General features: G+C 36.4%; 1 protein-coding gene across 12 annotated transcripts in view; it reads right to left on the minus strand.

Moving 5' to 3' along the window:
• Cask (calcium/calmodulin dependent serine protein kinase) overlaps nucleotides 1-15727 on the minus strand; it is a 361845-nt gene that overhangs the window by 82834 nt on the left and 263284 nt on the right. For 8 of the 12 annotated variants that reach the window (XM_045140292.1, XM_045140290.1, XM_045140291.1 and 5 more), the window contains exons 10-11: nucleotides 10745-10844; nucleotides 7305-7322 (exon numbers count right to left, since the gene is read on the minus strand). In XM_045140292.1, coding sequence (XP_044996227.1) covers nucleotides 7305-7322; nucleotides 10745-10844 — 118 coding nt within the window. The remainder of the gene's footprint in view (nucleotides 1-7304; nucleotides 7323-10744; nucleotides 10845-15727) is intronic. The other 4 variants (XM_045140293.1, XM_045140294.1, XM_045140286.1 and 1 more) reach the window with 1 other exon arrangement.

Raw genomic sequence — 15727 nt, forward strand, 5'->3', positions numbered from 1 at the left:
GAAGTACTTGCTCAACCATGTTTATTGCTGCTTAATTTATAATAGCTGGGAAATGGAACCAGTCTCGATGTCCCTCAACTGATGAGTGGATAATGAAGATGTGGCACATTTATACAATGGAGTTCTACTCAGCGGTAAAGAAAAATGAAGTTATGAAATTTGCAGAAAAATGGATGGACCTGGAAAGGATTATACTAAGTCAGGTAACCCAGGCCCAGAAAGCCAAGTGCCACATGTTCTCTTTCATATGTGGATCCTAGCTACAGATGATTGGGCTTCTGTGTGAGAAGGAAAATACTTAGTAGCAGAGGCCAGTAAGTTCAAAAGGAGACATAAAGGGAAGAGAAAGGAAGGGAGGAGGGTACTTAATAGGTTGATGTTGTATATATGTAAGTACAATGATTGAGATGGGGAGGTAATATGATGGAGAATGGAATTTCAAAGGGGAAAGTATGTGTGGGGGAAGGAATTACCATGGGATATTTTTTTTATAATCATGGAAAATGTTAATAAAAATTAAAAAATTAAAAAAATGAGATTAGCAGACACTTAGCCGATCTAACCAAAAGAAAGAAGACCCAAGTTAAAAAATCCAGATGTGAAAATAGAGACAATATAATAACATACCAATAAAATTCATAAGTATATACTTGAAAATATCTGTATTCCACCAAGAAATGTTTGAATTTCTAGTAAAATTAAACAATGATGAAGTAACTATCTACATATATCAATAACAAGCAATGATACTGAAGCAGTTATTTAAAATTTCTCAGCCCCCCCCCAAAAGAATCTCTGGTTCAGATGGATCCACTACAGAATTCTACCATATCTTTAAGGAAGAATTAAGACCTATAGTTCTTCAAGTATCCCATAAAATTGAAAGAGTAGGACTACTTCTAAACTATACCTATAAAGCCAGTATTACTCTGATACCAAAGTCAGATAAAGAAACAATAACAACAAAAAGTCATAGACCAATCTTCCTGATAAACACAGACTCAAAAATATCTCAATAAAATATCTGCAAACTGAATTCAGGAACACATCAAGAAAGTCATATGCTATGGTCAAGTGGGCTCCATTCCACAGACGAAGGGATAATTCAGTATATAAAAATCCATAAATGTAATTTATTACATAAATAGACTCAAGCGCGTGACAATCTCACTTGATGAAGAAATAGCTTTTGACAAAATCCAACATGCCTTCATTAAAAGGCCCTGGAGAATATATCTTAACATAATAAATGCTATATACAACAAGGTTGTAGCCATCATCATGGTAAATGGAAAAAAACTTGAAACATTCCAACTAAGGTAAGGGACAAGACAAAGGTATCTACTTTCTCTACTCCTATTCAACATAGTATTTGAAATCTTAAAGAAATAAGACAAGAGAAGGAAATAAAAAGGATATAAGTTAAGGTATCCTTATTCACAGATGATTCCATATATAAGGGACTGCAAATATTCTCCACCAATAAAAAAAAAAAGAAAAGAAAACCTCTCTGAGTTGTTAAACACTTTCAGCAAAGTGGTAGGACACAAAATTAACATAGAATTAGCAGCCTTCTTTTATATCATTGGCAGATGTATGGAAAAGGAAATCAGGGAAACAATCCCATTTATAATAGCTTCATAAAATACCTTGGAATAAACCTAACCAAAGAAGTCAAAGACCTTGACAATGAAAACTTTAAAACACTGAAGAAATTGAAGATACCAGAAGATGGAATGATCTCCCATGATCTTAGATCAAAAAAAAAATAGCATTATGATAATGATCATTCTACCAAAAGCAATCTTAAATTTCAATATAATCCAAGTTCAAGCACCATTCTTTACAGAAATAGAAAAAAAAAAACAACCCTTAAAATTCGTAAGGAAACACAGAAGAACCCAAATAGCCAAATCAATTCTGTACCAAAAGAATCTTGCTGGGTTGGTGTGGTGGTTTGCTTCATGTGTCCCCCTAAACTTATGTGTTCTGAATGCTAAGACCCCAGCTGTTGGCAATTTGGGAGTTAGAGCCTTCTGGTGGCAGTGTATTGTTGGGGTGGGATTATGGGTATTATAGCTAGCTTTCTCTCGCCAGTGTTTGGCACACTCTCCTGCTGCTATTATCCACCTTATATTGGCCAGGGAGTGATGTCCACCCTCTGCTCATGCCATTGTTTTCCCCTGCCATCGTGGAGCTTCCCCTTGAGTCTGTAAGCATAAATAAACCCTTTCCTTCCACAAGCTGCTCTTGGTTGGGTGCTTTCTGCCAGCAGCGAGAAGTTGACTGCAACAGTAAATTGGTACCAGAGGACTGGGGCTATTACTGCTAGAAACCTGACTGGCTTTGGTAAATTGGAACTAATTTGAGAGAAGAATGTGGAAGAATTGGAAACCTTCGCCTAAGAGATGTCTTGCAATGCTGTAAGTACAGCTTGATGGACTATACTGGTAAGAGTTCAAAGACATAAATGCAGTAAGAATTAAGATCTTTGAGATTTGGTTTATAAGGGGAAGAAAGAGCTTTGTCTGAACTGGGGTAAAAGCAGTTTGTGTGAGAGGCTTGCTGTTGTTATGTCTGTGTTCTGAGAACTTGTGCAGGGCTGCATTGAATAGAAATGGACTGTTATGAGCAGATAGATATGGCACAGAAAGAAATGAAATTTTGGGGTCCAAACTGCTGTCTGTTCAGCTGCAATTGTTTGAGAGATTATAATTACTAAAACTGGGCCAGCTTATCTGCATTGGGACATCAAGGAAGAGTATGAACTCTTTTGAAGTATGGGGACTGAATGCTGAAGGATTCTGCTATTCTTCAAAGTCATCTTTATTCCCCCTGGACTAACAAGCTGGTATCCCACCTGGTACTATGGAGTATAACAAATGCAGAAAATACAGGGTTATTGAATTTGTAACACAGTTTTGTTTTTTGGAAATGGCCATGGGCAATGTGAAGCAGGCTTATTGGATTACCTTCATGGAGACCCCATAGAGCCATATAGATGAACTGTGGGTTGTGGTGGAAATGCCAGGCCTATGGGGTGGCTGTCAAAGGAGAGCTGCTGACACTAGATGGAGTTTACCCTGAGCTATGAGCAGCCGAGCTGGAAGGGAAGAATTGGGACCACAGAGACTCCTCATTTGTTAGAATTGTCAGATATGTTGACACTTCATTGGTTAGGGTTGGTAGAGTTGGAGCTACAGAGTATGATGTTTGTCTAGTTGTTTTAAATCTTGTGATGGTTGAGTATATTTTTGCTATGCCCAATACCTTAGACTATAGAGATGTCTGGACATCATTGGGATTGATAAAAATAATAGCGACTTTTAAAGTTGGATGAATGCACTGCATTTTACATCATGGATATTTATCACTTTATGGGGGTCAGTGGCAGAATGTTGTGGTTTGATTCAGGTATCCCTCATAAACTTATATGTTCTGAGTGCTAAATCTCCAACTGGTAGCAATTTGGAACTTGGAGCCTCCTGGAGGTAGTGTATTATTGGGGGTGGGCTTATGGGTGTTATAGCCAGCTTCCCCTTCTAGTGTTTGGCACACTCTTCTGCTGCTGTTGTCCACCTGATGTTGGCCAGGAGGTGATCCTCTCCCTCTGCTCATGCCAACATTTTCCCCTTCCATCATGCAGCTTCCTTTTGGGTCTGTAAGCCCAAATAAACCCTTTCCTCCCACAAACTGCTCTTGGTAAACTGTTTTCTGCTAGCAACATGAAGCTAACTGCAACAGTTGTCAATTGTGGTCTTCCAGGGTTTGAAATACATCATTCCAAGCCCTTCTGTATTTTAGTTGCAATTGAAAACTCAATACTATTCTCATGGGCTTGTCTTTATAGTTGACATGGAGTTTTTACTTGTACCTATCAATATTCTTTTGGCTTTTTAAAAAATTAAAGCATTACTTTTTAATAATTTTTTATATTATTCATTTTATTTATTTGAGGGGAGAGGAGAGAGAGAGAATAGAGACAGACAGAGAGAGAGAGCAAGCGAGAGAGAATGGGCATGCTAGGGCATTCAGCTGCTGTAAACAGACTCTAGATGCATGTTCTATCTTGTGCATCTGGCTTATGTGGGTCCTGGGGAATCAAACCTGGGTCAGATCACTGCACAGAGTTGCACACGCTCCTTTATCTGAAGCTGAGTCCATAGGTATGGGTAGTTCCCTGGCTATTCCTTGGTGGAAAGTTCGGTTGTTGCAGTTTGAACAATTTCTGTAAAGTCTGGAAGCCTACAGAGTCCATACTATATGGGAGCAGTCCGTTTCTCCTCTGGACTGTGGCATGCTGGAGGGAGAGAGTTGTGTATATTGTAAGGCTCTTAATTTCAAATTCCCAAACCCCTCATTTTGTTCTTGCTTTCCTGAGGAAATTTCAACTTTGGGCTTGTGTTTCCAGTGGCACCAGTCACTGGAATCCCCAGGCAGTTTTCTCTGGCCCAAAATCTCAAAGTTGTGTTCAAGGCATGCTACAGATCTGCTCAGCGTGGCTGCAGTCTCAGATACTTGTCTCTTCATTGCTGCTGTCTTTTTTTGTTATTACTTCTTATTTTTCTGAGGTTCTTCAGTTTCTGAGTTTGTGACACAATCTTTTAGTTCTTATTTTGTGTTTTCTCCTTCTCTGTGGTTGTGTTTTTTCAAGGTTGGGTCTCACTCTAGCCCAGGCTGACCTGGAACTCACTCTGTAGTCCCAAGCTGGATTCAAACTCACAGTGATCCTCCTACCTCAGCCTCCCGAATGCTGAAATTAAAGGTATGTGCCAACATCCACCTTAAGGCTGTTTTTAGTCTGGCATCCTATCCAGAATTCCATTTGTTAAATTATATGCATAACTATGAAACTCGGCAAATGTCCCACGTGAATAGAGTGTAGCTGCTCCTGAAGGGTAATCAGTGACTTCTTTCCCTATTATACCAGTGGTCCATTAACACCACACTGTATCAACAAACACATATCCTAATCACTCAATCATAACTTCTCCTATCGAGCATGATATTTTTTGAGATAGCCTCACTATGTAGCCCAGACTGCCCTCAAACTCATGATTATCCTACCTCAGCCTCCTGAGTACTGGAATTACAGATGTGAGCCCCTATGCCCAGTTATGCATGGTAATGCTTATTTACTAAATGAAGTTTATTAAATTAAGCACACCAATTTAAGTGTATATTACAATAATTCCAAAATGTTTCCCCTTGTCCCTCTGCAGTCTGTCTCTGCTTCCCACTCCCATCCCCTAGTCAACACCTTTTATTCTCACTGCAAAGCAAATTCTAGTTTTCAACCAAGTGAATCCCACAGTGGAAACTGTGTTTTGAACTTCAGCATCTGTGCTATAGCCATTTCAATTTATAAAAACTTATATATAATGATAGATGTCCCAGACTCTTTATGTATACAGTATGGTACAGGTACCTTAAAGTTATTAGTTTAAGGAAATAAACTATATATGTAGTCTGCTAGAATACAGATGTTATAATTCTAGTGCTATTATGATCATTAAAATAGCCATTATCAAATAGCAATAGCTTTCAGTACAAATTTTTCAAAGTACTTCATTAATGTTTGGCTAGCAGTTACCTGATGATTTGTGTAAAGTTTTACAACTAAGGAAAAGCACTACTGGTAAGATTGATCAGCATGTTTGATAAGGTGCTCATTCCCAAATGCCAGGATAAGTGTGGCTAGTTTAAAAGGTGCGTGGAGAGAGGGAAAGAGAGGCTAACTTTTATTTTAATAGATATCACCTTGTTGAAGTGTGAGCAGCTAGCCTCCTGGTATTCCCAACCTGTGTGATCAACTCCTTCCCCTGGAGTGATGTATGAGCTTATTGACTCACTTCTAATGAACATAACAGGGCAGAAGTGATAGGATATGTCACTTGTGAGACAAGGTTCTAAAGACTGTCTTCTGTGTTGGGAGCTGTCTCTCACTCTTTTCTTCTCTTCAGTCATTTATGTTGGGATAGAAAGCTGACATGTTGTGAACAGCCCTATAGGATGGCCCACAGCCAGTGAAGAACAAAAGCTTTTTAATAACTGAGTAAGCTTCCAAAGAATTTCTCCTGTAGTTGTGTCTCCATGGGGCAGGACAGCTATGGACTGCAATCAAGACAGATCTTAACAGAGGTGCTTGCCAAAGCCACACCCCTACCACAGAAAATGTGAGATGATAAACACTGCCATGAGGATGAGGTAATTCATTACTCAAACAAAGATGACTAATATCCTGTGAGGTTCTTTGTATAAATCAGTTGTAATTTTAGCTAAAATAACTAATGAAATGAAATAAATCATTAGCATCCAGATACTCTAATATATCTTTGTCTCTTATCTACTTTCCTTCTGGTAAATACAATTTTGAAGTAAAGGTTTTACTTTTTAATTGAAAAACTTATTGACTCATTTAGTAAATGGTAGATTCACATGTATTTGTAAGAAATAACACAGAGGCTCGGATCCCTTGTATATTTATTTAGTTCCCCATTAGGAACATGCCACAAAGTATAATATATTATCATAACCAGAATATTGACATTGATATAATCCACCTATTTTATCTAGATTACCTCAGTTTTAGTTAATTATAGGTATATATTTCTTATGTTTTAATTTTCTCACATACTCAAAATATATCCCCTTACAATTATAATACAGGTATTATATCTATTATTTATTTTTTGAAACAGGCCTTCATTTACAGCTCAGGCTGGTCCCAAACTTGTGATCTTTCTGTCACAGCCTTTTGAGGATACTTCTACATCTGACCTCCAGTCATTATATCACTTCTTAGAAATGGCCTATCTGAAGGTGAAAGTTGTTAAGAGACAAGATTTCAGAGTGCATTTCACAGTCCCACATTAATGAATTTTGAATGGACTCAGTAATAGTAATGAAGACCACTCACAAGTTGTTTAGTTGTCAAAGGAAAATTCACTTACCCTGAAAGATTTCCTGAAAGCCAACTATAAAATAAATGTTATCCTCTCCCCCATAATTAATGTATTTGTGCTTGAAATTCAGATGTAATATATTATTAAATGTGGCTGCAATTTTAACACTGCCTTTTTGCCCTTCTCATGAAAGTAGTAAGTAATTAGTACACTGTAACAATACCTCAGGAGATCAATACATCCAAGTTTTACTTTGTGGGCAAACAGTGTTAAAACTCGTATTTAAACATCTAAACACAAACAGCTAAGTAAAAAGTCAAGCTGATTATGAATCATGCAAAGAAAGCCAAGCACTTTTGCATAAAGATAAACCTTAGCAGAAAACAAAGGGATACCTACTTTCTGCTGCTAGAAGTCCTAGGAGGAAGGCAGCATATGAACAAATGACAAACAGTATGATTTTAGAGCAAGCAGGTTATCACGGCACAGTTGGGCCCACTACCTGAGCCACAAAGAAGCACTCCCTCCCCCACCAGCTGACTCCAAAAGAAGCCCATATGCTGTATGAACACATGCACAAGGTCTGTCTAGTATTTCTGACATCAAATACTGGGGTATTCTGAATTCTTTGATTTCAAATAGGATAGAAGAATATTTTATTTTGAATTATTAAATAACAAAGCAATAAGATACTGTTTATCATAAGATTAACCTTAATGAATTTTAGTAAATGCATAATGGATGAATTTCAATAATCTGAATAGAAAAATATCTTTTATAAATACTATTTTACATTATAATGACATGACTAAATGACTTTTCTTTAGATGATAAACTGGGAAGCTGAATAGTTTTTAAATTGTGATTTTAAATATTTACATTTTCCAAGCACATACAATATTTATTTCTCATTACCATGATAAATTTTAATTTAAGGAAATGGCATGCTCTGTGTTGTGAACAGGCAGCTTTACTGTTCTTCTCAACCTTTTTTTAGACCAATAGAATTTTAAGAAATTTTGGGAGGCCAAATTGATATAGCCAGTTACTAATTTTGTTAACTAAAATTTGGAAAGTAAGATAATTAAAAATGGACCTACCTATCATTATAATTTTATAAAAGAATAAAAATACATTATATAAAGAGGGATTGCAAAGGCGGTTCATGTCAAGAATAGCTGGTGACCTTACACTGATGTCTGTCTTTCCAACCCTTCTTCTCACCCACAACACTACCTTCTAAGCACAGGTTCTGTGATCATTTCTCTTTTTTTTGCCAGGGGCTTGACTTTTCAGGCAATGATGAAAAGTGCTTTTGGTTGTGTAGTATTCAAAAGAACACAAATTTAAACAAAATCATAGTGGAAAGGGTAACTTGGGTAACTTAAAAATAAATGAGCATTAGTACAACACAGAATAGTTTAAGTGTGAAAATTACTGAAAATGGTAAAGATGAAATGAAACTAATTAAAAACAAATATGGGTATTTAAATTTATGAAAGTACAAAATTTTATGAATCCAGAGAAAATGAGCAGGTTTTGTAACCAACCATATAGTCACCAGTGTTGAAAAGAACACTGGCTGACAGATGTCTATTTGATAAATAATGTTGATTACAACAGGATATCTTTAAATGGCATAGTATTAAAAATTCATCTTAGGAATATATGAATAATTCTGGCTACCTATTGAAACATAAGAAAATATTACATTTTTCTTTGAAAATTTTCCTTCATTTTTGATTTCTAAATACACAGAAGATTTCATCTTCATCTAGAATAGGTAATTAATAGACATGTACACTACATTTTAATTCTTTTTTTAATTTTTGGCATTCAAAAAGTGCCATTGAAAAATCCTGTTGACAGAAATTCAGCATGTAAATGAAAATACAGACTGCTTAAAAAATCATTAAGATTTCAGAATTAAAAAAAAAGAAAAAGAAAGTAACAGGAGTATTATAGGAAAGGGAAGACAAGAGGGAATATTCAGCTGTGAACAATTAAAATGAGGGTTTGTAGGCTACTTACAAGATGGTATAAGAAGTTTCTCTTTAATTTAAAAACCAGTACTATAACCAAAACCATTTCAACTAAGCCATTTAAAGATTGTGCTAAACAGGAAGAAAAAATGGGCAATAAAATATATTTAAAAGAAAGTAAATAGCCTATAAATATAGATAATTCCTCTCTTTCAAGAAAAATTCCAACTCTTCCTAGCAAAGGACACTTAAAACATCATTAAGTTCTTGGTAGGCAGAGGTAAGTATTACTTAAGGGCCGATTCTGAAGATTGAACCTATAAAGGAATTTACAAAGATCATACTGTCCTCTAGGCCCATTTCTAAAGATTGAACTAATAGTAGAGACACTGTATTCAAATCTAAAAAGATAACTGATCCTACATTTAGCCTAAGATGTGACTCTATCATATAGTAACCGTATGGCATTAAAAAATATTCCTGAATCTTGTTACACTAAGCAGATTAAACTGCAATCTGGGAAGGAGGAGAGAAGAGAGATGGTCAAGCTAATAAAAAGCTACAAGGAAAGGGAACAAAATGTCCTGGGAGAAAAAAAGGCAGGGTTGAAACCATATATAGCATGTTCTTGCCTTTTGTGTCATCAAGTTACAAGGTGGCACAAGAGGATGACAGCAAGATTTTCTCTTCAGAGTCATTTGTCGAAGAATCCCATTTCTGAATGGTTTTGGCAATCACCTTCACTCAAAAGGGGAATATTCATATTTCAATTGATAAAAGTCACAGAAAGATACTACATACTCTTGTTAGAATGGAAAATTCAATGCAATCATTTAGCACATGGTATAAACATGTACTAATTGGTAAAAAAAAATCTGAGTATGTATGTGAACATATGCACATGAATAGATGTCAGAAACATAAGCACTGGTAGATATTCATGATCCCATCATGGAAGAAGCATTGTTCTGTTATTTGTAACTGTGGAATAAACATCTCCAGCTTTAGAAGGGCCCTAGGTCTTGAGTCCAATGCTTATACATGAACACAGAGGAAGCCAGTGAAAGGATATAAAAATCAATTATTTTACAGTCAACCACATAACAAATAATGTCTCTAAAAGAAAAAAGAAAAGCTGAGGCCAAAGGATAAATGATTGAGGAGTTAAGTAAATAAATACATAAATAAAAGAGCTCTTACCACTCACATGTTCATTTATATTTAAATGGATCACAAGGATTTTTAGTAAATGATCTTTGTGAAAAGATAAAAGTGTAAGCATTTTATAGAATGATTCTGTGAATACTTGGTGAGGTTTCTTCAGGAGTACTTGATATAGTTCATGAAAACAGGTAACTATTCTACTTTCTTCTTGAATACTTGTATACACAGAACTTGATAATTGTTTAAGGCTCACAAAACAGCTTTATATGGCAACGTTTAACTCCAAGCAGTGCTATCTTAAAATCTGATTTGATAGGGCTGGCATAAGAAAAATCTTACTGAAGAAACTTTTATTGAGGGAGAATGTAATCATAAAGATCCCAAAAGACCAACTACTATTTTGGGCTGCATTAAGTATAATGCTAGGTCTAGAATGTAGAAAGGGGAAGAAGTTGTTACTGAGGTAAAAACAAAATGGAAAAATGTTGCTTTGAGAGCAATAGGAGAGGGAAACTTTGGCAATAAAATGAAAAAGAACCAGACATGTAGAGGTAGAATTTGGTTTTGATAAACTTCCCTAGAATACCTTTGAAGATGTAACTAAAATCACAGAAAAAGTTTATTTACCATGAAAGAGAAAGGATGTGGATGACAAGTGACTCACAGAGGTAAAGGAGTGAAGTATCCACTTACCTGAGGAGGTAGGGTCTTCAGAGAAATCTGGCAACTCTTCAGGGGGATCTCCATAGAAGGAGTTGAATTTGTGACTTGATACAGCAGCTAGTACTGCACCCTAAGGCAAAGATATAAAACATACTACTAAAACACATAAACAAATATAAAAAGTTAATTAAATGGTTATTTCCTTTAAGAATTATGGAGAAAGTAAAATTTAGATGCTAGTTAGAAAGAGGTAGTTTAAAAATTAACTTTGGGTTCCTTTAAATTCACTAAAGAATAATGTTGGAAACTATAAAAGTACATGACTTAATTACATCTTGAACTCACACATGTATCACATAACAGAATACTGTGTAGTCATTATAAAATGATGCTGCAGAAAGATTAATGTAATGGAAAGATCTTTGTGATAAATTATGTGAAAAGATTTCAAAATGATGTGCAATTTGACTTCAGTTTTGGAAAAAAGTTTATACAATTATATCAGAATGCCAAGAGTATTAACTCACACTGGATTGTAAGATTATAAGATTGTTTTGTTTGTGGTGCTGAGGATGAAACACAGGCCTTTGTGCTTGGTAGGCATGCATTGAGTTAAATTCCCAACCCTAATTTTTTCAAATCTGTTTTTCTTCTTTTCTTTTGTTCAGAACCACAGGTATGTATTATTATTGCACATGAGTTTTCAATTAGGCCACATATCATAATAAACTACATGGAAATTTTTTGTTTTGTATTTATAAGATTTTTTATTGACAACCTCCATTCATATACATCATAACTTTCTATCACTTTGCTGTGTCTCCCTCCCCTTCTTTCCAAATAGTCCCTCTTCTTTTTTGATGTCATCATATTTTCCCCTTATATTTTGCAGGTCTTGTGTATATAGAATCAATCATTGTGAGGTTATGGATGGAACAGCTTTTTTTTTTTTTTTCCTTAGCTTTTTGAGGTAGGGTCTCACTTTAGCCCAGGCTTATGTGGAATTCATTACGTAGCTATGTGCTCTGAGGCTGACCTCACAGTGACCCTCCTACCCTCACTCTCTTGAGTGCTAGGATTAAAGACTGCGCCACCACACCTAGCTTGTTTGTTTATTTATTTGCTTTTTGATGTAGGGTCTTGGTCTAGCCCAGGCTGACATGGAATTCACTATGTAGTCTCAGGGTAGTCTAGAACTCCTGGAGACCCTCCTACCTCTGCCTCTCAAGTGTTGGGATTACAGGTGTGCACCACCACACCTGGTCTTTGTTTTGTATTTTGGAGAGTGTCTCATGTAGAATAGGTTAGCTTTGAACTCGTCATGTAGCCTCAACTGGCCTTGAATTCCAGGTCCTCCTGCCTCTACTTTATGAATGAGGGATAACAGGTGCGTACTACCATGCTTGGCCTCATGTGAAATTTTAGCCACATGGAAAGCATCTCCTGAATCCTGATAGTCATTGCCATACCAGTGCCTAACATCTCTTAGGACTATTGAGTGGAACAGGAATGGGAATATTGTTTTAATAACAGGAAAAATGATAAAATTTCCGAGTTCAGTCTTTAGCTTTGTCCCATTCTAGCTACATGGCCCTACTTGAGTAAATCATTATAATTCTCTAGGCTTTCTTAACTGTAAATTGAGCATATAAAAAAGCCATACCTTATGTTCCAATCAAGATTGTCAAAAATCTTAAAGTGCATGAAATGCTTTGCAAGCTATATAACATCTAGAAAGTTGAAAACATTACTAACCCTACTAAAATAGAGCCATAATATGAACACAATCTTTTACTGTTCTACACAGAATTGCTCATTTAAGTAGTTGAAGCATAAAATCACCTAAGTGGTGATTGAATTCATTTTAAATACTGAACTCATGAATTTTCTTAAAACAAGATAAATCTGCTATGTATGTAGGTATTTGTTGATATATCATGAAAACATCTATGGAAATGTATTTTCACAAAGTCTGCATTTGAGTTAAGGTTTCTTCCTACATATTTAAATTGAAAAGCAGACTACAGAAAGTCAAGAACCAATGCTGAGTATGATGTTGCTTACCTGTAAAATCTCAGCACTCTGAGGCTAAGGGAGGAGGACCCTAAGTTCTAGACCAGCTTAGACTACATAGTAAGGCCATGTTTCAAAACACTAGCACGATAACAAAGACAAAAAAGTAAATGAAGGGCTGGAGAGATGGCTTAGTGGTTAAGGCACTTGCCTTTAAACCAAAGGACCCAGATTCAATTCCCCAGTATCCATATAAGTTAGATGCACAAGGGGGAGCATGTGTCTGGAGTTTGTTTGCAGTGGCTGGAGGCTGTGGCGTGCCCATTCTCTCTCTGTTTGTCTCCTCTCTATCTTTCTTGCTCTGCTTGAAAACAAATAAATAAAAGAAAAAAAGTTAAAAAAGTAAATGAAGAACAAGAAACACATGTAAGTGTTGTTTGAGGTATGGTCTCACTCTAGCTCAGGCTGGCCTCCAACTCATAGTAAAACTCTTACCTCAGCTTCCCGAGTAGTGGGATTATAGGCATGTGCCACCACATCTTGCTAACACAAGTAATTTTGATACTGCCTTTTGAGAAAACTTTCTAGATTCCCGAAAGTCCAGGGTTAACACAAGGAGGAATTAATTTTAAGGCAAAACTTTGGAAACCACATTGTTTTCCACACACTGAAACTAGAATTTTCATAATTTTATTTTTATTTAGTTTTTTAATTTGACAGAGAAAGAGGGAAGGAGGGAGAGAGAGGGAGGGAAAAAAAAGAGAAATGGTGTGCCAGGGCCTCTAGCCACTGCAAATGAATTCCAGATGAGTGTGCCCCCTTGTGCGTCTGGCTAACATGGGTCCTGGGGAATCGAACCTGGGTCCTTTGGCTTTGCAGGCAAACACCTTAACTGCTAAGCCATCCCTCCAGCCCAAGAATTTTAGAGATGCTTTATTTTTATTTCCAAGTATAGTATAAGTGAGTTTCTTAACAAGACAGTTTTGTTTTAAAGTTTACTCAAGTTACTTCTGTAGTTAATGATCTATAAATAAATATTTATACCATCAGGGGAAACACAGAAAGAGACCAGAAAGGTAAATTGTTTTGAAAAATAGCAGCCAGTTTGTTCGTTCTATGGGTAGCTGTTTTGTTTATTTCTTTAAGTTCAGTAACCAATATTTGATGAACACTATTATGTTTAATGTAAAAATATAGGGTGGAAGGATACACAATGAATATGGGTAGGAACATTCAATGGACTGGGTTCCTAGACTGAATAAAAAGGAGAAAGTCAGTTGAGCACCAGCATGCATTTCTGTGTTTCCTGAAAGTGGACACAATGTGACCAGTTGCCTCATACTCCTATTACCATGCCTGCCATGACAGACTTCCCTCAAATCGATCCTTCATTAAGTTACTATTGTCAAGTATTTTGTCACAGCAATAAGGTAACCAATATACCACTTAAGGGACTCATAGCCCCAGAACACAGATTTTCCCCCAGCCCAGATAACAAATCTTTACACTCATGAATACTAACTATCACTTCATTTAGTTAGATATTTTTCTCAGTGGTATTATTTTACAGGCCTTGTATCTTTTTTTTCTTGAATTTATTCCCAAGTATTTCATTCTTTTATATTATCGTGAATGGAACTGCTTCTTAATTTTATCTTAAGACTATTCGTTGATCATATATAGCAATATAATTTGAATTTGTACACTGATCTTGTATTCTACACTTGTTATGAGATTGTTATAAGTAAGAGATTTATGGTGAATTCCTTAAGCTTTTCTACATATGGAGCCAAGTCATCTGCAAAAAAGTTTTACTTTCTTTCCAAATGATTGCCTTTTCTTGCTTGATTATATCTTAACTCAAGAACTTATATTTCTTTTATTTTTTAAAATATATTTTATTTATTTATTAGAGAGTGAGAAAGAGGGACAGTGAGAGGGAGAGAGGTGGGGAGAGAGAGGCCTCCAGCCACTGCAAACAAACTCCACATGCATGTGCCCCCTTGTGCATCTGGCTTATGTGGGTTCTGGAGAATTGAACCAGGATCCTTTGGCTTTGCAGGCAAAGCCTTAAATGCTAAGCCATCTCTCCAGACCCATATTTTATTTTATTTTTTATTTTTACTTATTTGACAGAGAAAGACGGAGAGAGAGAGACAGAAAAAATGGGCGAGCCAGGGCCTCCAGCCACTGCAAATGAACACCAGACACCTGCGCCCCCTTGTGCATCTGGCTAACGTGGGTCCTGGGGAATCAAACCTGGGTCCTTTGGCTTTGCAGCAAGCGCCTTAACTGCTAAGCCATCCCTCCAGCCCAAGAACTTATATTTCTAACAAAATTCCAGGTGATACTGATTCTGCTGGTCCAAGGGTCTCACAAAAGGCATGCACAGTAGTCTCTCCCTTTCCTCAGTTTCAGCTGCTTACAGTCAATATTGGTATGAAAACATCACAAAGAAAAACCCTGAAATACTTTTCTATTTTATTGTTAGCTATTATTGTTAATCTTTCAGTGTGCCTACTTTTTTATTTATTTATTTATTTTTGGTTTTACGAGGTAGAGTCTCACACTAGTCCAGGCTGACCTGGAATTCACTCTGTCGTCTCAGGGTGGCCTTGAACTCACGGCAATCCTCCTACCTCTGCCTCCCGAGTGCTGGGATTAAAGGCATGCGCCACCACGCCCGGCCCCTACTTTTTAAAATTGCACTTTACCAAAGGTATGCATGTATAAGAAAAAGCAGTATATATGATGCTCGGTACTATGTACAATTTCAGGCACGTACTAGGGATTTTGAAATGTACTCGTATGGACACATCATGTATATTACATAATGGAAAGTAGTGGGAAGGAAGTGAGTATTACCCTTCAAGTAGAAGAGCTTTTCTTTCTAGAGTCTGTGAAGGAAAATGATGACCAAAATGGTGAGAAAAGACTAAGCATAGTTATTTTGGAAGAAACAAAAATAAAGTTCCTAAATATCTTGGCTTGAAGTCCTAG

This window comes from Jaculus jaculus, chromosome X (genome assembly GCF_020740685.1).
Source record: "Jaculus jaculus isolate mJacJac1 chromosome X, mJacJac1.mat.Y.cur, whole genome shotgun sequence".
Taxonomy (NCBI): Eukaryota; Metazoa; Chordata; class Mammalia; order Rodentia; family Dipodidae; genus Jaculus; species Jaculus jaculus.